Here is a 27,772-nt window from a genome sequence, read left to right as displayed (position 1 = left end):
TCTCTCTGTCCCTGCTCTCTCAAAGTAAATAAATAAACTTTAGTCATTCATTTAATAAATATTTATCAAATATTTATCGTACATAAGGAACTGTGCAGAGTCCTAGGGATACACTGTGGAATTGAAAGAGGTACAGTCCATGCCCTCATGGTCACCCAGCCCAGCAGGGAAGACCAGTAATAATGAAGTAATCATTCAAGAGATATAAACCCTGGTAGGTGATTAGAGAGTCCTATGGAAGCATATGACAAGGAGATTTGATTTAGTCTTTGCTATCAGGAAAAGTTTCCCAAAACAAAGAACGTTTTAACTATGATTTAAGGAAAAAAGTAAGATTTGGTGCCGGTGTGGATGGTGGGAAGACTGCTAAGAGGAACCGCACTGCAAAAGGCCTGTGGCAAGATAGACCCATTAGAGATCATCAAGTCCAACCCTTCGAGTTCCCAATGCAGAAACAAAGGTTCAGAGTTTATGATGTGCCTGGTCACATTAGCGGCAGAGCAAGGGCTAGAATCCGGGCCTCTTACCTCTTACCTCCAGGCTTAGTGTGCTTCACATTCCACTATGTACCTCAGCAAATATAGGGAATACTAGAACATTTTATATGATGACATTTGTCATTTTATATGGTCCATGACATATTATGGGCAATCTATCATTTTGCAATTTACTTTCATTTAAAAATAATTATGGCCAATTTTATTCATAATACACTTTTAATTGCCTTTATGTTTATGTATTCACAAGGAACGTGCCGTAAAGTGTAAATAAATATACAAGAGAGAACAAAATAGGAAAGAATGAACATTCACACATTTTGCACGCGGAAGCCACAACAGCATCATAATGGCCGGGGAGTGTTAACGTGGCTTCCTAAGTGGCTAAATTACACCCAGGAGATTCTTGCTCAGCAGTGTAAGCTGTTAGTGCTCTCAGACATTTTGGGAAATGCATCCATTGCCCCATTCCAAGCTTAATTGGCATGATAAATGTCAATTAAAGCTCTTTTAAGATTTAAACTGCAAAACTGAAGTGAAACTACGTATAGACTCACATAAGACTTCTCTACATGTAGTTTTTCCCACAAGAGATGTGGTGTATTTCCATTTACCATGGGGTAGACATGTTCTAACATGGATACACACAGCAAACTTGCCTTCATGTAGAAAAGAAAGATATTTTCTTTAGCTATTATCTTCAATGCATCACTCTTACATGGCTTACAAACGTTTTACACATTCATAAAATTCCATTTTCTTTCAACAAGTGTATAGAGGCCACCAACTATGTGTCAGGACTAGAAATACAAGAGTTAACAAGTTAGAATATCCCCACCCATCAGCATGAAAACATCCTCCAAGATGCTACCAGGAGCTTCTTTCCATCTCTGATTCTATGTCTACACACGATTCTTTGTAACTTTTACTTACAAAGCTTAAAAGACAATTACTCATCCAGTGTAAATATAAAACAGGGTCTTTGCGAACTTCTGAACATTGCAAAAACATGTTTTCTTATTCTTCTGTACAGTTCATTAATTTAGATGTCAACAAATTCCGCTGTAGTTTAAGTAGCCCAAGCTGCCAACTGTTTGATATCATCATCCTCTTCTGCCCTCTTGGAAGATGCTGGAACATAAAAGAGATAAAAATTAGTAGTTGTTGACATTCCTACTTTCAGCAGAGAAAACAGGTATGGGTACAGGTTTTAAAAGGTAAACATTTATGAAGTGAAAAATAAGTGTTAAAAGGGATGGACCTGGGTAATTATTTTAGGCAAGTATCCGACTGTAGGTAGTTGAGGTGTGCAACAGACCTGCTCGGGACCGATGTGCAGTGGAAGACGTGCCTGACATTCGACCCGGCATCCTAGCTGGTTGTGTGGGGAGGGAGGAAGAAGGCACACTTGGAAGGCGGATATTTGTCATCTTCTTATTTAATTCTTCCTGCTCCAATTCTTCAAGTTCTGCCATCAACTCATCCTGAACATAGGAGAAAGAAAGAATTATGGAGTTAACGTTTCAAGAAGTGGGCTTCCTCAAACACAATAATAAGAACATCTGCTACCCAATTGATATGGGAGAACCCAGTGAAATGGAATATTTATTTTAAGACTAAGTCTTTTTTGCAACACTGAGCAATGATTAAAAAATGAATATTTTGGGTTGTGCAAATTTGTTGTAGTTAATCTTATAATACTTCAGTAAACAGTTATTCAAGTAATTTGTGTTAGCTGAATATATAAATTCCACAGTTTCTAGGAAATTTACACCTTGTCTGTCATTTTTTCCTCTGTATCTTTCCTATTGTAAAAAAGTAAGAATCTGTAAAACTTTAATTGGAGCAAATAAACATTTTCATCTGGTCTAATGCTTTTGAAAATATAGCAGGTATAGCAAAGCCATAATGTTCCAAAGTCAGTATAAATCATGCTATGTGTAGGGTACAGAAAACTTCACCTCAAGGTAGGTACACTGTACCTATTTCTTTTAGCTTTAGTCTCAGACAGTCTGGTTTAATCCTAAACTATTCTCTGCCCTAAGAATCTCAGAGAAGCAAGTCTAGTTTAAGACTTTAAGGGCATAAGTCACCTTATAGCAGATATGACTATGATAGTTCAGATCTAATTGGCTCCATAAATACTCAGGTAGAGTCCAATCCCCACTGAGTGAGCTTGGGAGTCAAAACTTAAATTTGTCATCATTAGAATTCTGAGGTTGTCACCATTATAAATGACCTAAGACACTCATATTTATTTGACCAATGAGAGTCTTCATTTATTCATCCATTCATCATTGAACAAATTTATTGAGAGCTCACTCATGGTCAGGTATTGAACTCAATGTGGGGGATGCAAGGTTGAATCAACAGTGCCTACATTTAAGGAGCTCATTATCGAATGTGGGAGAAAGGTCCATAAACAAATCATTATCTCATATTAAAATGAGAAATACTATGGGCCAAGACAGGAGATACTTAAGCCAACCACAACATTTGATCAAGTCAATGTATATCAGATGTGCAGCAAGCTTAATGATTGACCACTGTTAAATCTACCTCATGAAAAGGAAATAAATCATAAAAGTGTATGTCACCAGGCGATGTGACTTGTACTTGTGAGCCTTCTGGTTTTCCACAAGCTTTATGAATAAAGGGCTTTCAGAATGAATACTCTGATCCCTATTTTTACTCACAAAACAATTAGGAACAAATATAGTAAATATAGTAATGGCAGAACACACTATTCTACATTGAATGTGTGCCCAGAATTGTCAATAGAGCTTGATAGTTAATCAAGAGTACAAAGAAGATATTGATATTTTCTTTAATAAGTATCATGACAGAATAATCATCTCCTCCATCACTTATAGCCTTTGAATACCAAACACTCATTCACTGATAAAAAATCATTTTAGAATTAAGAAACTTCAGAGATAATCTAGCAATCTAGTAATTTTCATTTTATAGATGAGAAAACTAAGGGTCAGAAAAGTGAAGGGACTTGCACAAAGTTTAGTAACAAATGGCAGAACCCAGATGTCCGTATGAGCCCAGAGCCCTTTCCACCATATTGTAATACACTCACCAGGTGCATATTGGGCTAACCAGGGGTAGGCAACCATTTCTTTAAACGGCCAGATAGCAGTATTCTAGGCTTGCCAGCCACATACAGTCTCTTTTGCATAGTCTTCTTTGTTTCTATTGTTACTGCTGTTATTTTCTGCAATCCTTTAAACATGTAGTATTCTTAGCTCATACACCATAAAAAAAGACCATGGGAAGGATTTGTCCTAAAAGCCAAATTTTCTAGCCCCTGGTCTATACCATTTTGGTGGGGGGGAGGCATATTTTTTATTTTAATTCCAATATAATTAACATACAGTGTTATGTTAATATCAGGTGTACAATATGATTCAACAATTCTATACATTACTCAGTGCTCATCATGATAAGAGCACTCTTTAATCTCCATCACCTATTTCACCTCTCCCTACAACTCCCTCCCCTGTGGCGACCACCAGTTTGTTTTCTATATTTAAGAGCCTGATTTTTTTTGGTCTCTTTTTAAATTTTGTTTTGTTTCTTAAATTCCATATATGGTGGTCTACACTATTTTCAAAAATTGATGACACTCAATTCTCATTTTCTAGGTTTCCATGGAACCACATCTTACTTAGTAGAAAGTAGGGGAGTCAGATTCTTTCCCATACTAATCAGAGAACTGGAAACATTTAGCATATACTAGTCCTACTTACATGTGCTTTGAGTAGAACAATTGAAATTCACAGTGCAAAACCACCATTATAATTGTAGTCTCTATTATTGGACTGATTAATCTAAATGGAATGTGTGTGTTAATAATGCCACTCCACACTTATTTTGTTTCATAGCCTGTGTAATAAGCAGAGGCAGACTAAGCTCTAATTTAACAACTACAGAGCATGATATGTCTGTTTCTTGCAGAGTGACACAGTCTGCTTTGTTTTGCCCAGATGTGCGAGCATTTGATTCGTGTAATGGTGCTATTTAGGCTTCAAACATCAAAAGTCACTAACTTTACATAATCACATGCTGCTTTTCCTTAATAGCTGAAAACTTAATTAGGGGGCAGTTTGCTAAACTATATTGATCTTTCTTTTAAATCAGAGCTACCAACACTTTCAAGTACCCCTTAAGAGAAGTACATCACTAACAAATATAATTTATTCTTTATGATATTTAGGAAAATATTTAAGAAAACCCACCTGCTATATATGAGAGGAAGCTATCCATTTTAGCACCCACAATACTCCATTATTTACACTGTGTTACCCACCTCATCAAAGTCATCGCCAAATCCAACCCGTTGAGAAAAGGCTTCTGAGATTTCTTGGGCGATGTCCTGCTGCTCTGTGATTTCTTGCATCAAATCATCTATTTTGTCCAGATCCCTGGGAAATAATATGTTGTTGAAATATTTTATTTTGTTTTATTTTAAATGTTTATTTATTTATTTTGAGAAAGAGAGGACACGAGCCAGGGAGGGGCAGAGAGAGAGAAGGAAAGAGAGAATCCCAAGCATGATCCCTGCTGTCAGGGCAGAGCCTGACATGGGCCTCAAACTCATGAACCATTAGATCATGACCTGAGCCAAAATCAGGAGTCAGATGTTTAACCAACTGAGCCACTCAGGCACCTCAAAATATTTTAGAATTTTACTTTAAAATTATGAATTCAGGGGCACCTGGGTGGCTCAGTCAGTTGAGCCTCTGACTCTTAATTTTGGCTCAGGTCACGGGGCACCTGGGTGGCTCAGTCAATTAAGCGTCCGACTTCGGCTGAGGTTATGGTCTCACAATTTGCGGGTTCAAGCCCTGCATCAGGCTCTGTGCTGACAGCTAGCTCAGAGCCTGGATTTCAGATTCTGTATCTCCCTCTCTCTCTGACCCTCCCGTGATCACGCTGTCTCTCGTTCTGTCTCTCTCTCTCTCAGAAACTAATAAAACATCAAAAAAATTTTTTTTAATTTGGCTCAGGTCATGATCCCAAGTTTGTGGGATCAAGCCCTGCATTGGGCCTGCCGAGTGTGGATCCTGCTTGAGATTCTCTCTCTCTCTCTCTCTCTCTCTCTCTCTCTCTCCCTCTCCCCTCTCTCTCTCTGCCCTTCTCCCCCACTTATACACTCTCTAAAATAAAAATAGTAATAAAAAAATAAGATGAATTCAAATATAACCCCATGTGAAAAATGAGTCAATTTAATATGAACTCTTAGTTATTCCAGTAAGATAATAAAACTTTCTGGAGACAGTATTTAAACAACTTGCATTTCATGAAAAGTAATAATCCTGCATACACATATATTTTAATTATTTGATAAATAGCCATTACATTTAGGCATCACTAGAGACTATAACAACATTTGTATATGCATTCTGAAATTCTGTCTTATAGAACACACATAGAATTTAATATATGCTGCCATGTATCAGTTCAGCAGGAAATGGTGCCATGGACCACCAAGGACCACCAAGGACCACCATGGACCACCATGACCAAAATAAGCTGTGGCAACTCTCACCAGCAAGTATCCGACAACAGCCTTTTAGAGAAGCTAAGCTCTGGAACTAGAGATTTTCTAGAATGCTTAGTGGCTCTGAGATCCTGACTCCCTGAGAGCTTTCCCATGGCTGCTGCAGCCCACGGGGAATACTAATGAGAGCAGAATGAGGCCTCAGAAGCTCTCAGAAGAATCAGCAACCTCAGCACAGGAATCCAGGCGGCTACAGGCCCATGACAAACAGCTGCTTTGAAGACAGTTTCCAGCACCTGAGCCCCACCAGCTTCTAACCACCAGCCCCAGCTGGCAGTGTCTGAAGGCCAGGACCTGACCTGCTTCTCTACCATTCTGTCTCTGAATCATTCCTCCAATTCAGAAACTAGGGCAACGGACTGAATCCCAGAGAAGTAACAATTTCTCTCACTATTAAGCAAACTAAACTCTGAAATTTTGACTCCCAGTGGAATAAATATTTTGCAAGTTTTCCACACTATATTATGGGAAGTCAAGTATTTTTACATTAAAAAGTTTTCTTTTAGCATCCTCCGGTCACCCCTTATTTCCAATTATTATCATTGTATTTATAATAAATATACAAGGAGCTCATTTATAAAAAGGAGTATGAGAAGGGCACAGCTGAATTTGGGCCTAAGGTTGAATTTTTTTCAAAAGGAATACAGTGGAATACTGCTGCTCAGCTACCTGGAGAGAAGGGCTGGAATTCTGCATTACAGTTTAGGCCCCAGCTTTACAGCAATGACAGATTATTGACTCTGACAATGACTCTAGTGATCTTTCTGAAGTTATCAAAATAACAACTGATTATCAATGAATTATCAAGGCAAGAAAATGTTAGCAAAGATGTCTTCACTGACCGCAGCCGCCCCCTCTCCCACTTTTCCCACCCACAGACATTTCTCCACATCCATCAGGCACTCATTGCTCTTATGCATCTTTGACCTAGACCTCACTATCATACCTAATCTCGGGAAAGAATCAGGTGCCAGTTGTTGACTTCCCAGTGTGAATGGCAAAGCAAATTATCACCAGCCCTGCTACTACTATGAGTATTGGTACTGAGTGCTTTCTTTGTGCCAGAAACTATGCTAAGTACACTATATCTAGTATCTCACTGAATCTCACAATAACTACAGGAGGTAAGTATTATTATGATCTCCAATTTACAGCTAAGCAAATTGAGTCAGGGAGAAGCAAAGTAATTTGCTCAAGGACAGTTGGCAATGAAACTGGGATTATAACTCAGAAAATCTGACCTCAAATTCAAGCTTATAGCAATTATTCTAGGTCAATGCTTCTCAAACACTGGTTAATATCAGAATCACCTGGAGAATGTGGTTAAAAACAAAAAGGCCCAATTCCTACCCTTCAAGGATCTTGACCATCTGTGTTCTCTTTTGTAGTTTTCTGGGTTTTTTTAAATCTTTTTAATGTTTTATTTATTTCTGAGAGAGAGAGAGCATGAGCAGGGGAGGGTCAGAGAGAGAGGGAGATACAGAATCTGAAACAAGCTCCAGGCTCTGAGCTCGCTGTCAGCACAGAGCCTGATGTGGGGCTGGAACCCATGAACCGCGAGATCATGACCTGAGCCGAAGTCAGACACTTAACTGACTGAGCCACCCAGGCACCCCAGTTTTTTGGGTTTGACAACCACTAGTCGATAATTCTAACACTCTCACAGATGTTGACATTTAGGCCTTTTAAAAGAACGAGAGCATAGGGGTGCCTGGGTCGCTCAGTTGGTTAAGCGTCTGACTCTTCGTTTCAGCTCAGGTCATGATCTTATGGTTTGGTGAGTCCGAGCCCCACCCCCCATCAGGCTCTGCATGTGGAACCTGCTTAGAAGTCTCTGCCTCCCTCTCTTTCTGCCTCTCCCCTGCTCACACACTCTCTGTCTCTCTCAAAATAAGTAAATAAACCTAAAAAAACCAACAACTGTAGTGTAAAAGCATTTACAGGTGGAGTGTCAGACAATATTGAGGCAACTAGGAAACATTAAGAGCAAAATGAACGTCTTCATTTTTTCATGGTCTTTTTTTTTCTACTTTTACTTCTAATCTTTCTCCAAGGGGGCATTCCATTCCAACATGTCAAAAAGCTTCAAATGAGTAATTCCATTTCTGCCAGAATCATCACATAATTCCAAAGGCTCTTCCCAACATTGAGGGAATGTATGACTTAGAAGGAGGCCAAAGTCACTCACATGTTTTCATGAACTGCTTTCATCGCTTTTGCCGCAAAGCCCATGTTTCTTAACACCTCAGTGTTGGTGTGTGAGTTTTCCAAGGCTTCTCTCTGGAACTCAATGGTGGAAAGTGTGCCATCAATTTGAGTGAGCTGCTTCTCAAATCTCTTCTTTCTCTTTAGTGCCTGTAACGCAGCTAAATGAGGGAGAAGCCACATTTATAAGGAGAAAGCCCAAGCCACATATTCAAGACACATTTGCCCAACACCAACCAAATCCTCAGCATTATTGATCCCTACGGACAAGGAGGGTGCCAAATAAAGCTAAGAAACAGTAACAACGGTCCTTTCAATCACCCGCAACAACTACTACTCTGTCAAACATGTTGTTATTCTTTTCTTCCAAAGATTTGACAAGTATAAGAAGATGAAAAGTCAGCTTTCATATTTCATAAGATATATGACAGAAGTGTTCCAGTCAGTATAGGAGTCTAGGAAAAGGACTGATAAAAATATCTTTTCTAGATTTTGAAAGTACGATCCTTTAGATATGTGTTTTGGGAACTATGATAAGTTTCATGGCAAATAGTTATTGTTAACTTTTTTTGTCATCAAAGTACATAAAAATCCTATCAGTTCCCTTATTCTTCTACTTTCCTTAGCTGTGGTATACACCAAAAAGAAATCTTTATTTTCCTTCTTTTATCATTATAAAATAATAAAAATATTTTGCTTGTATGGAGAAAAATAGGAGTAAAAATCATGCAGTAGAAAAATGAAACTTAAGAGGAAGAAGAGGGTCTTAATAACTGTCTATTCTAGCCTTGATTTCCTTATTTCAAAGACAAGCTAACTGAGATCCAGAGAAGTTATGTGACTTTCTTTTTTTTTTTTTTTTATTTCTAGGAGAGAGAGAGAGAGACAGCATGACCAGGGGAGGGTCAGAGAGAGGGAGTCACAGACTGAAACAGGCTCCAGGCTCTGAGCTGGCAGTCAGCACAGAGCCCGACGCGGGGCTCGAACCCACGAACCGCGAGATCATGACCTAAGCGAAAGTCGGGCGCTTAACCGACTAAGCCACCCAGGTGCCCCGTTATGTGACTTTCTTGAAGGTAGACAGTGAGTGGCGGCTGGAACCAAAATGTAGGATGATGAGCTTCGTGTCTTGATCTAAAATAATTATGAGATGTCATCAAGGTTACATCTAGCCTTGAGCATCCACGAAATCAACACTGGTAGAGTCATACTCAAGGATTAGTGGCAAGCTGGTGAGAAAAGAAATGTTGCCTTCTGAAAAACATTCAAACATCCTCCCATCAGCTCTTTAGCAAAATAACTTTACCCGCTTCATTTGCCAATCACAAAACTTAACAAAGAGTCCTTTTGACTATAGCACCCTCCCCAAAAGAAGACCTTAACATATGAGCTTTGATAAGCCATTTAGGGAAAGTGCAGGAAAAGAAAAGCAGAAGGATGTTAATATACAGATAACTAAATGGAATTGACAGAAGAACTCACGTAGCTTTATGGTTTCAGAGTGAAGCACGAAAATTATTGCAATAGAGATTTTTAAGAAGGCTCTCTTCTGTTTTCATCAATTTATTCTTGTAATTCTAACAGATTTGGTTTACTTGTTCTGCTTTTTGTTTGGTGGACAAAGTCTCATAGTCATTATAGTTTGTTAGATTTTACTGGCTATCAATATGAAATATAACTATCTGTCCCATTTAAACCTCTTTGCTCTAATTTCCATTTCATTTTACATTATTGTTTCGGCTTTCCTTTTGTTACAATTTGCCTGTAATAATTTTATGGGGACCTATATTTCATAATCGTTTTCTATTTGTTCTTTTTTGGTATACCTATTACAAATAGCATATACTTGGATATGTAGTTTGTGTGAATGTTTTCAACCATTCATATAGTATCTTTTAGTGTAAGATTTTAACTCATGTTTATTTATTGTGATAACTGATATCTAGTATGCTCTTTTTATTATCTTTTTCATATTTTCTGTTACATTTTTGTTCACTTTTTGCTGTCTTTATGTATATTGATCAAACATTTTTGGTTCATTTTCCCCCCTTTAGTAAGTTAGACCATTATATATATTAAATGTGTTCCCCTAGTGTGCTCTTGTATTTAAAATGTACACATACGGGCCACCTGGGTGGCTCAGTTGATTGAGTGTCTGAATTAAACTCAGGTCATTATCTCAAGCAAGGCTCATGGGTTTGAGCTGACAGCTTGGAGCCTGCTTTCAGCTCCTCTGTCTCCCTCTCTCTCTGCCCCTCCCCCACTCATTCTCTCTCTCCCTCTCTCTCTCTCTCTCTCTTTCTCTCAAAAATAAACTAAAAATAAAACTTTAAATTTTTTTAAAATTAAAGTATACACAATTAAGTTTTCTATGTTGAAAATTAATCAACATCTATAATTTATTCTTCCCAAATAAGATTCCTTTCTCACACCAGACCTTCCAATGTTTGGTTGAAATAATCTGCGATTTTATTAGTTACAGATGATTACTGGTTGTTTTACTACCCTTTTCATTTTCAAGGAAACTTTTCTTAACAATTGCATTAAGTTTGACAGACACAATTTCAACAGTTTACACTAAACTGTAGAATTTGCTCATTTCCCTACTATTGCTTTCTGTATCCTATGTCATACTTTCATGGAGTATTTTTACTTTACTGGCATAAATCTTAAAAGATTTTTTCACCCAGAAAAGTTGCATAGATATAAATTCTCTAAATACCTGTAGGCCTGAAAATATTTTCATTTTATTTCAAACTTGAATAATAGTTTGGATTTTTTATAAATCTCTTGGGTCAAAATACTTCAAAAAATTTGACTATTCCACTGTCATTAGGTAATCAATATTTCAAAAGTTTGATAACAATAGTATTCCTATCCCTTTGTAGAAAATTTTGTTAGCTTATTTCCTCTTTGGAAATGTTTAAGATTTCCTTTCTTACCTTAGAGGTATGAAATTTCACTAGCCTAGGTCTAAGCATGTGCCTTTTATTTTTTGCTTTTCCCAGCTAAGCATTCAGTGAGTTTTTTTATTCTCAACAATTAAGTCTTCCTTCAGTTGGAGAAACTATATTCATTCTTTCATTCGTTTGTTCTTTCTTTTTACTTCTTTCCCCTCTGTTATTTCTGCCTACTTACTTCTGAAATCCCTATTTATTTTTATTTTATAATCTACATTATACTCCTTTCTAAACCATTCTCTTTGTTCTCTCTTTTGAAATCTCTATATGGTAGGTGTGGGATTCCATGGCTCTATCCTTCAATCTATTAATTTATTTCTCTTTTTGTTCTATGTTCTAGGAAAATTATTTAACTTTGTATTCTGGATTACCAATTGGTCTTCAGCTAGATTTATTCTATGTTTTTACCCTATTGTGTATTTAATTATGCTTTTTAATTTCTAAGAGTTTTTTTCTTCTAGCAACTCATTTCTTTGGCAGTCCAGTCTTGTCTTATAATTCAATAGCCTCTTGAATCTCCCTGAAGATACCAAAACAAGTTTTGTTTTAATATTTTTTATTGCCTACATTAACTCTTTTCTCTTGGCTTTGGTTGTTTGCTTTGCTTATCTTAACCCTTCTCTTCCTGGCAATTACCTTTCACTGAATTTCTTCTGAGTCTATGTTAAAAGCTCATATTTATAAATGAAAGACTAGAATAGCTAGTATAAATAGCTGGGCCTCTTGTAGTTACATAAGTGTGTTTTCCCATGAGGCCTCTCTTTTGAAAGGCAAGGCTGCCCAGAGCTCAGTAAAAGAAGTGGGTGTGGTGTGCCAACAGGCAGGCTTCCTTCCATGGGAGGGAGCAAGTAGACAGGCTTGACAAAGAAAGGCTTTATTTTAGGTGTGGAACATTGTTCTGTATTTCCCTGGTGAGTGGTAATTTTCTTCCCCCATCCCTCCCTGCCCACTGTGGAGTCCAGGGTTATCAGACTCTGCTCTGCCTCTTTCTCCAGGTGCAACATCACAATTCAAGTCCTTGATGAACAGCACTTACACTTTATTCAGAAAAGAGTTTTTATTTGGTTAACCTGTCCTTTAGGAAAGAACTAAAACAATTTTTTAAAAAATCACCTGGCACACAGACCTTTCTATGATACTACACAACATCACCTTGGACAGAGGATCATCACATTAATGACCGGAGCTGTGTGAAGGTGTTCTCTCCAGCGTGGGGAGAATGGCCAACTGACCCTCTGTACTACCACTCTGTCTGTGGAGCCATTTCTACCTCTGCATCTATCACACTGTAGTATGATCATTTGTAAAATATATTCTAACCACTTCCACTACACTAGTTACAAGCCCTTTGAAGAAAGAGGTAGCATCCTATTCTCCTGTTTCCCCAGTGCCTGACTCAGCTCCTAGCCCACAGCCAATAAAAAAACATGATAAAAACTAATGTCGAGTATTTGTTATATGCCAAACTGTTGCTAAGTGCTTTATGTGAATTATGCCATTAAGTCTCACAAAAACTCCAAGAGTAGATACTATTATTGGCCAACTTTACAGTAGATAAAATGAATGAATATTAAATAAATAAATTTGATAATTTTGTTCACCAGTATAATGATAGCATGACATAATGGAAAAAGTATGGCCTTCAAGGCCAGAGTGCAACTTCTTCTTCCATGACTTAGTAGGTATATACTTTTGGGTAATTCACTTCCTTTCTTTGAGCTTCAGTTTGCTGTTGTGGAAATGGGGATATAATCCCCATGATGCTGGGTGATTGTTTTAAGAATTAGGGATAATTGATGGAAAACACCTTATATAGTTCCTATGCAAGGTAGACACTTAGCAATTGTGTGTCTATTGCTAGTTTTTATTTGATATTGTTTGATATTATTATTTATAATAGCAACTATATAACATTCATTAATTAATGCAATTGTATATCCTATTTCTGAAACCAATGAATAAGAAGTTACCTAACTGTTTTTGCTCTAACTCACCATAATCAGAACATAATATTAGAAAACATTAGAAAATACTAGAGAAATTAGAAAATCTTAAAAAGCTAAACTTCAAATACACATCACCACCCAACATGCCCAGAAGTGGAACGTTCCAAGTATGTCTCCTCCCTATCTTGTTAGGCTGGTTCAGTGTCTATGCTTATTTGGAACATAACTGGTATCCATTGACCCAAAAGCATTTCTTTTTTTTTTTTTATTTTTTAAGAAAAATTTTATGGGCTCCTGGGCGGCTCAGTCGGTTGAGTGTCCTACTTCAGCTCAGGTCATAATCTCATGGTTCATAGGTTTGAGCCCCACATTGGGCTCTGTGCTGACAGCTCAGAGCCTGAAGCCTGCTTTGGATTCTGTGCCTCCCTCTCTCTCTGCCCCTCCCCTGCTTGTGCTCTGTCTCTCTCTGTCTCAAAACTAAATAAACATTTTTAAAATTTTTTTAATAAAAATTTTTTAAGTTCTCTATTAAGAAACACACTGTGTTTCCTAGTAAGAATTAATTTTAGATTACTTTCTGCAATTTGATATAAAGGATGAGACTCTGAAGTCACTAGATTTACATTTTAATACTATTCTGCTAATTAATAACTGTGCATAATAACCTTGATGTGTGACTTAACTCTTAAGTGATATTCCCTACTTGGATAATAATAATAGCAACAATAATATGTAGATGACAGTAGAACATTGTACTCTGGAGTCAAGTTGCCTACTTTCAAACCTAGGCTCTATCTATCCATACCTATGTGACCTTACATAAGTTGCTTATTGAAAAATGAGGATACAACTCATTCAGTGGTTAAGGATTAAATGAAATAACACATACAAAGTAGTTAGTGCAGTGCCGACACACAGTGAGTGATTACTGAATACTAGGGATCTTCATAATCATCATTACCTCTTTCACAGGACTGTCAGGTCCGTATGGTGGGAGCCACATGGTATAATGCCCAACCTTGCAAATGTTTGTTGTTCATAATAATGAGTTCCGGCTTGGACACTATTTTAAATGCTTATGTTAACAGATGGCTTCTGACCTTCAAAATACTCAGGAGAAGTTTGAAAATTTACTAAGAGTTCAGATCTCAACTTACACTTTAATTCCCATATCACAAACTACAGATTGGCCTACACCAGTGTCCTAACCTCAGAGGGACCCAGGCAGGTCATGAAAGTTACGTGAAGCAGAGAGAGACTAGGGAGAAAGGCCTTCTTTGTTTTCTCACCTGTGAGAGCAAAAAAGATAAGAGGAACAAATAATAAAAAAATAGTACAAGAGTGATAATAAATGGCAGTGGACCCTGGCCCCAGCATCAGAGAGTCAACAGGAAGAAGCAGGGTCTCTGGTGACCAGGAGAGCATAAGTCTTACTGGAAGCAACACCACTGAGCTCCAATCCATGGTGACCAGGCCCAGCCTTCCACAAACTCAAAAGAAGCAAGAAATCTGGATTTGCATGCAAAATCCTCCATATCTTAAAAGATGATTCACATTTTCCCAAACACCTGTGTGAGCAAACCCACTGATTTCTGCATGGCGGGACCTGGCTCCGGGACACCTGACACTTGCTGTGACTTCTGCCTGGCACAGTATGCTTCTCCCAAACACTACAACAAGAGGCTTATGTTCCAAAAAGCCAGGAAATGTACGTGAGGAGTCTCCTTGTAAGCTTGCTCATGAAATGATGAAGCCTCAGTGGCACCATGAGTTAGACAGGCTTCAATTTTGTTTTCTAATACATGATTTGGAAAAAAAACAGCTGCATATTTTTAAACACATGCAACAAATACTGCAAATTAAACATTGCTCCTGATTTGGCAAAGAAGGACGTTTTTAGAGCCATGTAATTTAACCTGTGTAGAAGGTGCAATTCAATCTTCCAACTCCTGTATGTGCGTTTAAGCAGCTGGTGAAACCTGTATAACATTCTTTCTAAAACAAAGGAATCCACTGTATTCCTTTGCGGTGGAGAGCCAGCCAGGAGTTTTGTCTCGTCACTTAACAGTGACGTTCCTTCAGCAATGGAGCTACAGAACAATGGCCTGTGTGTACTGCTGCTGGGAGATACGGGAAGAGGCCTTACTGCAGCCCATTCAGGACTGGGGCTGAAATGTAAGAATTACTCACTTGAACCAAAATTCCACTTGCCTTAAGCAACTTTACTACTACCTTGCCAGAGGAGGAAGGCTTTCAGTCATCTATGAAAAATAACTAACGACAGAAGAAAGATACAGTTTTATTGCTCCTATAATATACAGGGCATCTTGGTTTTAAAGGTCAGTCTGTTCTTCACTCATAAGTGCATAAATGTGTACATCACTAATCCATTAGTTGGCAAAAAAGGAAGAACATTATAGAAACCATCATATCCCGTGACAGACAAACCTGTTTGTGAAATATGAAACTGTATTATAACAGCTCTTCTCTCTACCAGGAATGGATGATCTTTACAGAAGGCCTAAAATATGGGGCTCGGAAGAGCCATCCCAGAGAGTGCATAAGATACATATGTCATATCAAGATAAAGGGCTAATACCCAAAATCTATAAAGAACTTATCAAACTCAACACCCAAAAACTAAATAATCCAGTTAAGAAAGGAACAGAAGACATGATCAGACATTTCTCCAAAGAAAACATATAAAATGGCTACCAGACACATGAAAAACTGTTCAACATCACTCATCGTCAGGGAAAGACAAATCAAAACTACAATGAAATACCACCTCACACCAGTCAGAATGGCTAACTAAAATTAACAATTCGGGAAACCGCAGGTGTTGGCAAGGATGCAGAGAAAGGGGAACTTTCTTACACTGTTGGTGGGAATGCGAACTGATGCAGCCACTCTGGAAAACAATATGGAGGTTTCTCAGAACATTAAAGAAAGAACTACCCTATGACCCAGCAACTGCACTAACAGGTACATGCAAATGCAGTACCCAGCAAATGCACTATTAGTGCATGTGTCAAAGGGGCACACACACCCCACTGTTCATAGCAGTGCTATCAACAATAGCCAAATATTGGGAAAAGCCCAGATATCCATCAACTGGGTGGATGGATAAAGAAGATGTGGAATATATACAATGGAATATTACTCAACAATCAAAAAGAGTGAAATCTTGCCATTTGCAATGATGTGGTTGAAACTTGAGTGTATCATGCTAATTGAAATAATCCATCAGACAAAGACAAATACCATATGATTTCACTCCTATGTGGAATGAAACAAAACACATGAACATAAAGGAAGGGAAGGAAAAATAAAATAAAAACAGAGATGGAGGCAAACCATAAGAGATTCTTAAATATAGAGAATAAACTGAGGGTTGCTGAGGTGTGGGGTGGGTGGGGGGAATGGGCTGAATGGATGATGGGCATTAAGGAGGGCACTTGGGATGAGCAGTGGGTGTTATACATAAGTGATGAATCACTAAATTCTACTCCTTCTACCAATACTACACTATATGTTAACTAACTTGAATTGAAATAAAATCTTGGAAAGAAAAAAAACGATACATGTCACACATAATTGGTCATGTCCTCTTTTGCTTTTAACTAGGAAGTATCATAATCATGTTGTTTTATTTGAGAAACTTTAAAGTAAGTCCTGTTCTTACTCATACAAATCACTTCATTAATTAAACAATACCTTCTATTTATGTCACCTTATTTTAGTTCTTGAGAAACACAATCTGAATAAGCATCCTGATAAGTATTCTACCAATGATGAAAACAAAATGTTTCTGTTCAAAGTCACAGGTTAAATAGAAAATAGCTGGGAGAATACTAGAAAATTCTAAGGTTCATTTGGCCAGGACCACCCCATTATGAATTTCCCTGGCCTTCTTCAATTTAAAAAAATATTCTTTATCCACTCATTTCAGCCACTCCACGAGTATATGTTGTAGATCTACCACACTGCATGGCAAAGAAATAAGGCTATTATCTCAGTGGATGCAGATATGAAGTGGGCATTCAACCACCTATTCATCATTGAACAACCATTTATTAAATACCCTCTATCTTATAGAAACTATGACCACAGATACTAACACGTGTAAGTCACATTTCAAGTAGCAGAGGAGACATATAGGAAGAGTAACAAGAGACATGTAAAAGTAACAGTGGGTGCATAGAAGAATATATACGCTCTCTCTGGAGGGTGAGGTTGGACTCAGAGAGGAGGCGATGTAGTTGAAGCCAGGGTAACAGTCTACACCTATAATCACACACACTGCTCAGGAAGGCACATAAATGATAAAAAAAAAAAAAAAAAGTGTCATACAAAGGATTCCTCCTAGCCCCCAAGCCTCTTCCTGCCACAAACCTCCTAGTAAACAATGTGAAGATTCTGGCAGAGGTATATTAGAAGCCAGAAATTTTAAACCCTAAAATAGAGCAAATCACACCAGCTTGCCACATTAGCTGGATCTTATAAGCAACCTCCATATTTTCAGAGGTCTCACGAATATTAAATGTCCTAAAAAGGGTAAATAGCAAGTTAAAAGAAGACAAGAACATGACAATGATGAAGTAGATTAAACAATGGCAAAGCAGATGCCTGAGAAAACAGTAGAAAGGAATGAGATTGGAGAAAGTAAATTAAATAAGAGATATGCTAAGGAAAGAACATTTGGAAGTGGTATACTGCTGTAACAAACTCAGTAATGCTGGAATTAATTTTGTATAAAAAAAGAGAAATGGTGATTGATTAATATTGTAAAATATAAAAGATTAGAAAGAGGATAATTGGTGCCCTTTCCAATCTCCAGAATGGACAAAGGATATTAAAGCTGTTTCCAACAGAGACGATACTACTTTCCTCTTTCTAAAAAGATCACAGCTACTTTTGGAGATGAAGCAGTTCTTACCCCCAGGACATCACACAAGGGATTCTTAAATCCGAGAATGAAAGGTCATGTCCAAAAAGTGCTATCAGCCTTGAGTTGTCAAAAAAGAAAGAAATGGTTTCATAAGACTCATTTTAAATATCCACTGAAATTCTTATTTCTTATAATTAATTGCTTCTGAGGTCAACTGCCAGGCAAGTCGAGTTAACCTGCTACTGGAACAACATACCAATGTAGTGATTAAAATGTACTTGATATTCCTTGTAAAAACCCAGGTATTGTTTGACCAGGCAGAATATATAGCTAATTGAGTGGATGAGTTTTCTAGGTGCTGCTAGTATTATTAGTAACCTCACACACTGGTAACCTCGATGGGCTTGCTATTGCCTAGAATATAAGGAAAATAGTATGAATACAAAACCAGCAAATATTAAACAGAAAAACTCAGAAATGGCTGATTATGCTTAATTCTACAGGGTAAGCATATGTACCTATAGATGTAATTCTATATTGTGAGTGTATATTTATGGATACATGTATACATATATGTGTATATCTGTATACATGCATGTGCATGTGTGCACAGGTGTTTATATTTACATGTGTGTATTTATGTATGAATACACATGTATAAATGTGTGTATGTATATGTATAACATTGCTCTACTTGTAGCAAATATTCCTTGTTCATATGACGTACCAATATTTCCTACTACTGTGTCCTTGGCTTGCAGGTGCTCCTGAGAATCAACAAGCTATATCCATCTGTATAGTGTCTTTCAGCTCTCACAGTCTAGGATTCTATGATTATTCCTTTGGGATCCTGAGATCAACAAATCTTGAAAAATACATAGCTCCTATCCTTAAGGTCATTATTTCTATTTGAAATTCTTTAAGAATAGGTTTACATTGCAATTTAAGCCAGATGGTTGATATTCCATTTTTTTTAGTTTTATTTATTTTATTTTTTTAATGTTATTTATTTTGAGAGAAAGAGAGAAAGAGCATACATACCTTCCAGTTGGGGAAGGGCAGAGAGAGGGAGAGAGAGAATCCCAAGCAGGCTCCATACTAATACCACAAGAGCCCAACACAGGGCTCGATGTCACAAACCATGAGATTGTGACCTGAGCCAAAATCAAGAGTCAGACATTTAACCAACTAAGCCACTCAGGCACCTCCACGTAATTCATTCTAAGTAGGTCTGAATACAAGCTCACAGTAATCTGCTACAGTTTCTCAAGACTGTACAAATCATATGACTTTGGCATAATCATGGTGTTAATAATAAATTATCTACCTTATTGTGGATAATTCAATCAACTGAAAAATTGTATATACCATCAAGGAAAATTACAATCTTTGCATTATGTAAGTATTTTGTGAAAAGCTCTATTATCCAGCTTTGTGGAATTTAAATGGAGAATAATAATAATGACTATTTCAGAATATACAGTGCTGCTCCAAATTCACGAAGGGAGAAAAAATAGATGTAGTTACATAACACAAGAAATAGTACCAATTACCCTTTGAGAAGTAGCTACAACACATCAGCAAACTGTCAAAATCTGTGCCACATATCCTTGATTCTAGAAGAGAAACACCCTACACTCTGGTTTCTGAGAGATTAGAAGACAGTGATAACTAGAAGTCAGTATGAGCTCCCCAACATGAAAAATACCTAAGTACTTTCATTGACTTGTTTTCTTTGGGTGACTATATGCTGACTCAAGGGAAAACCATGGACCACCCACTAGCCGCCAAACATTATGTACATCAAAATCAACCAGAAAGCCTTGAGTATCACAATTCTGAACTTATCCCAGATTTCTTGAAACAGAATCTCCTGATGTGTCATTTTAAAAAGTTCTCCAGATAAATCTGATGAAGCTAATATACTATTAGTTCATAAATGGGCATTTGTTAAGCAGAGGTATATGCATATAGTTTGGTTTCAGGAATAAAACCTACGAGGTATACTGAAGCATTGACAGGGAAAAGAGAAAAAACTGGAGAAATAAGATGATACGGGCTAAAAGTGTCAATCAGGTATATTTATAGCTGGATAAATAAGTGAACTCATTGAGCATTGATCTGTCAAACTGCTAATCATGCCTCAGTTGAATCTTAGATGAAACGTCGTTACTGGAATGAAGTCTTTAGAGGCATGCCATGAGGCTCTGTCCTTAGGTTCTGTTTTATTCAATATATTTTAGCAAAGACCTTGTCAGGAAAAAAAAAAAAGCCTACTGATCAAATTTGTGACCAGTTCAGCTAAAAGAAAGAGCTCATATATGACAATAAAATTAGAATTTTAAGACTTAATTGAAAATAGATGATATGTAACAGAAATAAATGTAAAACACTGAATGCACGCTTAACACTTTGATTTAAATGGGGAAAGACTAAATCTGGCTGGGATTTTTAACCCTTTCCAAATCTATTGGGGAAAAGCAACTGATCCACCTGTGGAAAAGCATATGCAAACCGAGGCAGGATTAACAGAACAAAGGAGATTAAAAAAAAGCCCAGGGCGCTCTGCAGGTCTGTACCCAAGCGTGTGAGTAAGGGTGTAGGTCAACCAGGGTTCCTGCCAGGGCTCAGAGGCAGAAGGAAGGTACTAGGAGAGGAAGACGTTTTAATACTACAGCTTCGGTGAATAGGCTCCCAGGGCTGGTTCAGATGTTTTAGTTTCCTCCACCACAGGATGAAAGCCCAGGAGGAGATCCTGAGGCAGGAGAGAAACTAGGGGTGAAAACTGAGGAAGGGTCACATTTCCATTGATCTATGTTTGCCAGAAGAGAGAAGAGCAGTTGACTAGAGAAAAAGACCTGACCCCCATAAGGGTGCTTAATGCCTCAGGAATAAAACTCTTCCTTTCCTCTGGCCCCAGAATACATAGGGTATGGCACAAAATATCAAATAATCGGAGGCATGCAGAACACTTTATGATAATGCTTGGTTGTAATCTGAATACTAGAGAACTCTGAGACCCTTCAAAAGTACTATGGAGTAGTATGGGCTTTTCTAAAGAAAACGAATTCAGGTGGCTGACGAGGATCTGTCAAAGCTTCAGAAAAGTCTCTTCAGCAGTCAACAGGAGGAAGGTGGGTAAAAAATTTCTCATCTGGGTCTCTGAGTGATGGAGGAGGAAGGAAGAAACGGTAAAAACGCCAGGAACGGCGTTCCTCTGTGCTGACAGCACAGAGCCTGCTTGGGATTCTCTCTGTATCCCCCAAAATAAATAAATACACATTTTTTAAAAAGAATATTGACCTCTAAAGTGTTCTAGCAAACCGGTAGCGCAGGAAGGGGTTTGCAGTACACTGAGATACTGATTGCTTCAGCTACATAGGCCACAGTCTCTGCTTATCCCAGTGAAGCCCGCAAATATTATCAGCGTCATAGACGCCATCGTGTGAGAACAGTTAGGAAACATGCAAGACTAAAGGACCATGTACTTCTAACTCATTAACATTACTATACATTTAAGTTACTCATCCTAAGCCAGGCACTTTTTAAAAAAATACTGATGTGGAGCCCAACTCTATTCAATTACGGAATCATAGAATCAATATATAGGATCAATTATATCAGAATTAATCAGAATCTAACCATCTGAGCCACCCAGGTGCCCCTCAGACCTCCTAAAATTTTAACCAAATCTATAGGTATGGGACCTGGGCATGAGGGTGACTTAATATTAAAAACTGCTACAGATGATAGGGCTCAAAACAGAAAAAATGAGGTGCCTGGGTGGCTCAGCTGGGTGAGAGTACAACTCTTAGTCTTCTGGTTTTTGGGATCCAGCCCTAAGTGGGGCTCTGTGCTAGTAGTGTAGAGCCTGCTTGGGATTCTCTCTCTCCCTCTCTCTCTCTGTCCCTCCCCTTCTCATCCTCCCTCTCTCTCTCAAAATAAATTAATTAATTTTAAAAAAAGAAAAGAAAAGAATAAAAGTAAGTGGTATATAAAAAGTTTGTTTTCCGTAAAAGAGATTACCAGCTATAAAGCAGGGGTAATCCACATAAGCTACATTAAGGAATCTCAGATCTGCTAAAATTTATTTTTATTTTTTAAATTGCTTTAAGTTTATTTATTTTGAGAGAGACAGAGAGAAAGAAAGAGAGAAAGAGAGCATGAGCAGGATAGGGGCAGAGAGAGGGGGATAGAGAATTCCAAGCAGGCTCCACACTGACACAGCACAGAGCCTGACGCAGGGCTCAATCTCAAACTGTCAGAGCAAGATCTGAGTCGAAATAAGGAGTTAGATGCTTAACCGTCTGAGCCACCCAGGCTCAGATGCCCCTGGGACACCCCTCACACCTCCTAAAATTGTAACCAAATTATAAACCTGTCTCCAAATGTTAATCTTAAAGATCAACAGGGCCTTGAGTATCATGGGTGCTGCAAAAGCAATTTGGTAGTGCACACTCAGGTTCTTTTTGGTAGATTATGGTAAATACCAAAGAAGTTTGAGGTGAAAAGGATTAGGTACGCCTGTGCAACCTTGGTATAAGACACAACGAGAGCAAGTTTCAGACTAAATTCTGCAGAAACAAGCATACACTGCAAGCAGGCAAAAACACTTGGTCAGCTTATTCCATGAGCTCAATGAAGTCCTGACTGTATGTCCCTTCAGGGGCTCCAATATACCTTGTATGAAAGGCTCCCTGAAGGCAGTAACATTCCCTAGTAAGGTGCTGTGCCCTGTGGGAGGTGCGCTCCATGAGAAATACAAGTGATCCAAGGACTTGACATGGCACTGATCAGAGATCAAGCCTCAGGTACCATTCTAAGTTAGTAGATTCTCATCACCTGTTCTTACAACCGGAAGCAAGGAAGTATCTCAAACTATTTTAGTCAATCCACTTATTTAGAATATCTATAATTTCACCAATGAGGTTTCATTTCTAACATTTATTATGCTAGTTTGAAAGTTACTCATTTTACCAATAAAACCCACTTTTGACATTCAGACATTCTGTTGTAGTAGAGAAATAGATCACTGAAGTGGCTAGGAGTGTGGTCCTTTCTGTTACAATGCTAGCTGGCCATTTAACCAGTATTCTTGGCAGCATGCTAGCTGACCAACCATGTCTAGAAGTAAAACTTTAACCGCATATATATTATGTCACTCAGATTATAATGTAAATTACAGCCTTTATGCCACAATATACAGCCCTGTATAATATACAGCCTTGTAGAGCACAAGGCCCATTTTGTACTAACTATATTGGGCCTGATTACACTATGTGTGTGAAAATAGTTCTTGGTAGCCAATGGAACACAGAAACTATGTGTATATGAAGCTATCTGGTTTATTTAGAAAATGCTGATATTGATAGGGCTTCTAATACATAGGCCTGTGAACTCTTTCCATAGTTTAAGGTACAGATGAACTCATGCTAACTAGCCTCTTTTCACTCCCAGAACTACTGTGGAATCTGGTGTGGGCTAATACCAGTGAAGTTCCCAAGGATAAATGACAAAGAATAAGTGAATTTTCAAACCCCAATTGGTTATTTGCACATGATACTTGCATCTGTAACTTCTCTGATTTGGCAAAGTTAGACTGATGCTCTTAATTAATCTTGTCTTTAATTTTGGGGGTGGGGTCTTTATATAGCCAATTTGTAACACCCTTTAGTGCATTTCCAACTGGAGAACATTTCTGAAAAAAAATCAATAAAACCTATATTATCTCACATTTTTGTCTTCTAAAAGCAAAACCTACATTTTCACCACCTCCTAGAAGCAGATGTTCGATTTTTAAGATTTTTTTAAGCCAGTATTTACTGAGCAACCACTGTGAACAAAGGCAATATACAGACTCAAAAGGATGACAGACAGAAAGACAGACATCCCTTGACAGACATTATGCAAATTTCAGAATGCACATCAAACTGAAGTGGAAGAGCAGAAAAACAGAACTACTGAGAGCTTTTTAGCAAGCCATAATGGTGTGGTATCTCTTTAGAAATTGCCATTTAATAGCTTCCCAAAGTATTTTCAGCTGTAAAGTAAAAAATAGAAACCAGCATTTAAGTCTAAAACAGGCTGTAATGTAGACAAAAGTTATATGCAGTAGCAGAGAAAAGTGAAACTTGGTCTTTTTATCCTTCGTTAGTAGTAAGTGGACACAAATGTATCAGGCACAGGTTTATGGGAAGCAGCAGGGTTTTCAAGGTCAACTCCAGAAGACAATTTTCCTTTCCTGCATTAAACAATGGCAGCATCATTTAGGGCTACGTAAATCTTCCCAAGGCTTTGTTATGACTACAGAAGCCTGAATTGTGGATACAAGTTCAGGGTTAGGTGGTGGACAGAGTCCTGTATTTCCACTTCTATTTCTGAGTCTTCCATTACAAGATCACTTCTATTTCTAGTGTTACCACACCAAATCACTTCAACTTGTCCCTGGGTTTTTATATATGTGCTGTTTAGATCTTTTCTCTATAAAGAGAGCAGTACACTGAAGAAACCAATTAACTCTGGAAAATAACAAAGGGTTCAAGGTGTGACAGGAGCACCAAGAATCATTACTGGTTCAAAGTCCCTTGTGTGGTAAAAACCAGTCATAGGAAATATAATATTTATATATATATATATATTTATATATATATAATATAATATAATATAATATTTAATTCCCTGCCTTTTATTTTTTATAATGTCTCAACTGCACAACAGCCAACTAAACTTTTCAATGGCTGAGGAGCGAGGTAAACCAGAACATACCAGAATATACTTCACTGGTGATTGCCATGCATGTTAAAAATGTGTGATTCGATCGATATTTATAAACATACAGCAGACAACCTGATATTTGAGGTCAGCAGGGCTGGACTACGGTAGGCAGAAGAGGAGTAAAGTTTAAAGGGGTACCAAAAAGTTAGTAATCAAGATAATTAATATTTTAATGCGGTGTTTTGAAATTCAAAATCAATGCAAAAATGTTCACGATGGACAAAATACTACATTTCTAAAAAAAGAATGTTAAATAAAAAAAGGGCCTTGTAGGTCGGCATAAGAGCCAGAAGCAAAAAGAAAAAGAAATAAATAATACTAATTCTGTCTTTATTTAAAATTTTGATATTTTGTTTATCATGAGTTTTCTGCATTAATTCTGAGCTTTTAAAACATTCCATAACAATACTGTTCATCTTGATTGGAACTACCTAACATTTTGCTGTCTAGGATTGTGCCTAGCTCAGCCCACTCCAGCTTTGGCCCTGGGCGGGGGTGGGGGGAGGGGGGACTGTCAATACCAGTTCCTAGAAAGGCTGTGGGGGCAAATCCGGCCTCCTGGGGTAAGGTGCTGTGGGCAGATGTTCCCCAAGGAAAGCGCTGGAGGGAGAAGGGAGAGAGCTCACGTCTGCGGCCAGATGCCAAGCCTACCTCGCTTATTCTGCGTGCCGTGCTTCTTGGCCAGGGCGACTTCTCTCTGGATTCGATTTTCCAGGTACTCTTGTTTCTTGCTCAGCATCTCCTCGGTCTCCCGAAGCCGGGCCAGGGCCTCCTGCGGGCTGGGAGCGGCTCGGCTCTTAGAAGAGCCTCCCCCTTTAAAGAACTTGCCCAACTTGCTCATGGCTGTGGATCTGAGGGGCGAGGGGTCCCGGGAGTGTCTCAGGAGCTCCCGGGGCCGCGCCCGGGGACCTGGTGAGCGAGATCGCGCTCTGGTCTCGGGGCCCAGACCTGAGCGCTCCCAGGGAATCAACAAGCCGTCGGGGGCAGGTGACACAGGCTCCTGGGCATTTCCTGGCCGCCGGCTGGGCCCCGCCCCTCCGCGCGCTTAGGGCGGGGAGGGCCCTGGAGTCGGACGCGGCGGTCCGGCCTGGCGCCACCCGGCCCGCTGGGAGTTAAGGAAGAACAGAGGAAAGAGTCGAGAAGATTGACAAGACTGCAACCAAGGTCCTGTTTTACCCACGCTGGGGACACACCTCGGGGTGAAGGACTGCCTAGTTTGTGAATGGTTCAGAGAAAAGCACTTTTCCAGGGGACTCCTGCGGGGCCTGAAAGTGTGTGATAAGAGCGCTTTACCGGCCCAGATTTTTAAAAGTACTTTATTCCATGCATGTGTTTTTGTGAGTGTTGTGAGCACAGTGTTTCTGTATTCAGATCTCTGCCCTTGTGAATAAGGCTATTCGGGTATGTTCGTCTAAGTGTATAGTGTGTGGGTATGAGTGTGCGCGGAGGCATGGGCCTCCAGGAAGTTTTGCTGCCACTCTGATGCAGGTGTGTGGGCAAGCCGCTTCTTCTAGAAGCTACTAGGCTGACTGGGTTTGTCCCTGCAGATTTAGACTCTGGACAGGCTGATATGTGCCTGGCTGCCAGTTGGCATGGATGGATTCTGGATCATCCTTACATGGCTTGAAGTGGCTGAAGGATGGTATTCATCTCTTTTCCTACCTAAGGTCAGGACTGAGTGAGTGTGTTTGTTGCATTCAGTTCTGTAATTAGGCATCTGAAGCTTTCCGTGTGAACGTTGGCACATCAAAACCTTTAATGAGTGCCATTGTGTTTGGATCTAAGTCAAATATCTTCATGAAGACACCTAAGTAACAAAAGGAGAGCCTCCTAGAGAAAAGAAACATTCTTCTATTCATGCTCATTACCTCAGTCCCATTTATTAGAGCTGTAAGCAGAGAGTTTGGTGAGATGACAGAACAGCAATAGGTAATGATTATGGATGATGTAATACAACTGAAAACCTGTGCGGAGCATGCTACAAAGAAGTAGAATATGGAATTGAGTCTATGTTCTAGTTTTTAAGAGCTAGTACATACTCCCACATAATACACCTCTATTTGAGCCACATTACGCAACATCATCAGAACCTATTTGTGATGTTAGCTAACCACTGATTGTTAAAAGGATGTGGCGGGGCGGGTGGGGGGAGCATTCATTACTATAACACAGACACCTTGATACCCAGGATCAATAACCCAATTTTGTTGGCCATTATAGTAACAGAGAAGCAGCAGGTTGATTCATTTTATCCAACATTGGTGTAGCCAGCATCAAATTTTGACAAAGAAATAGAACATTTTCACAGGAGGCTCACGGGTATAGATCTCACACACACAAACATGTGAACTAAGGCCAGCCAGCTACCCCTTATCATTTCCTGCCTGGCCATGCAAAGCACTTATGGTTGTAACACATATGTTACTATAATTTCATATGTATTATAAACTATAGTATTATATTTCATTATTATCTAAATATTTCATGCATCTGTCTTGGAACTTATTTTCTTGCTTAGATTGTAAGCAGCCCCATGAGAGTTGAGAAGGAGCACATACTCTGCTACAGTTCCCGTTACTAGTCACTTTAACCAATCTTTATTAGGAGTATTCTATATGTAACGTACTAGCAATGCAAGTGTAATCTGCCTCTAGGAGCTTACTTTCTAGTGATTGTAACAACTGCCATCTTTTGAGCACTTATTATGTGGCATGCATACTATGTGCATCAATAATAACCTCTACATAAACCACACAAAATAGGTATTGCTATTTCTATTTGACATATAAAGAGCCCAAAGCTTAAGTGGTAACTTTGCCAAGCTTATGCGGGCAGTTAGAGAGTAAGAGATCTTTATATTTTAAATCTTATAGTCTTTTCATTATTTACATGACTTCTTTCCCTCGATATGGCTTAGTCTAGAGGAG

At 38.6% G+C, this 27,772-nt stretch overlaps 1 protein-coding gene across 1 annotated transcript; it reads right to left on the bottom strand.

The window, feature by feature from the left end:
* Window positions 1-1,460: 1,460 nt before the first annotated feature.
* On the bottom strand, window positions 1,461-25,850 carry CHMP4C (charged multivesicular body protein 4C). The gene is made up of 5 exons (XM_039223238.1): window positions 25,497-25,850; window positions 8,258-8,435; window positions 4,816-4,930; window positions 1,816-1,981; window positions 1,461-1,628 (listed from the first exon to the last, which is right to left on the bottom strand). The coding sequence occupies exons 1-5, from the start codon at window positions 25,684-25,686 to the stop codon at window positions 1,567-1,569; spliced, it is 711 nt and encodes a 236-aa protein (XP_039079169.1). The 5' UTR covers window positions 25,687-25,850; the 3' UTR covers window positions 1,461-1,566.
* Between the last annotated feature and the right edge of the window lie 1,922 nt (window positions 25,851-27,772).

This window comes from Hyaena hyaena, unplaced genomic scaffold (assembly GCF_003009895.1).
Source record: "Hyaena hyaena isolate Hyena2069 unplaced genomic scaffold, ASM300989v1 scaffold_1308, whole genome shotgun sequence".
NCBI classification, from domain to species: Eukaryota; Metazoa; Chordata; class Mammalia; order Carnivora; family Hyaenidae; genus Hyaena; species Hyaena hyaena.
The sequence above is the reverse complement of the archived record's forward strand: the minus strand, read 5'-3'. Positions and strand labels throughout refer to the sequence as shown.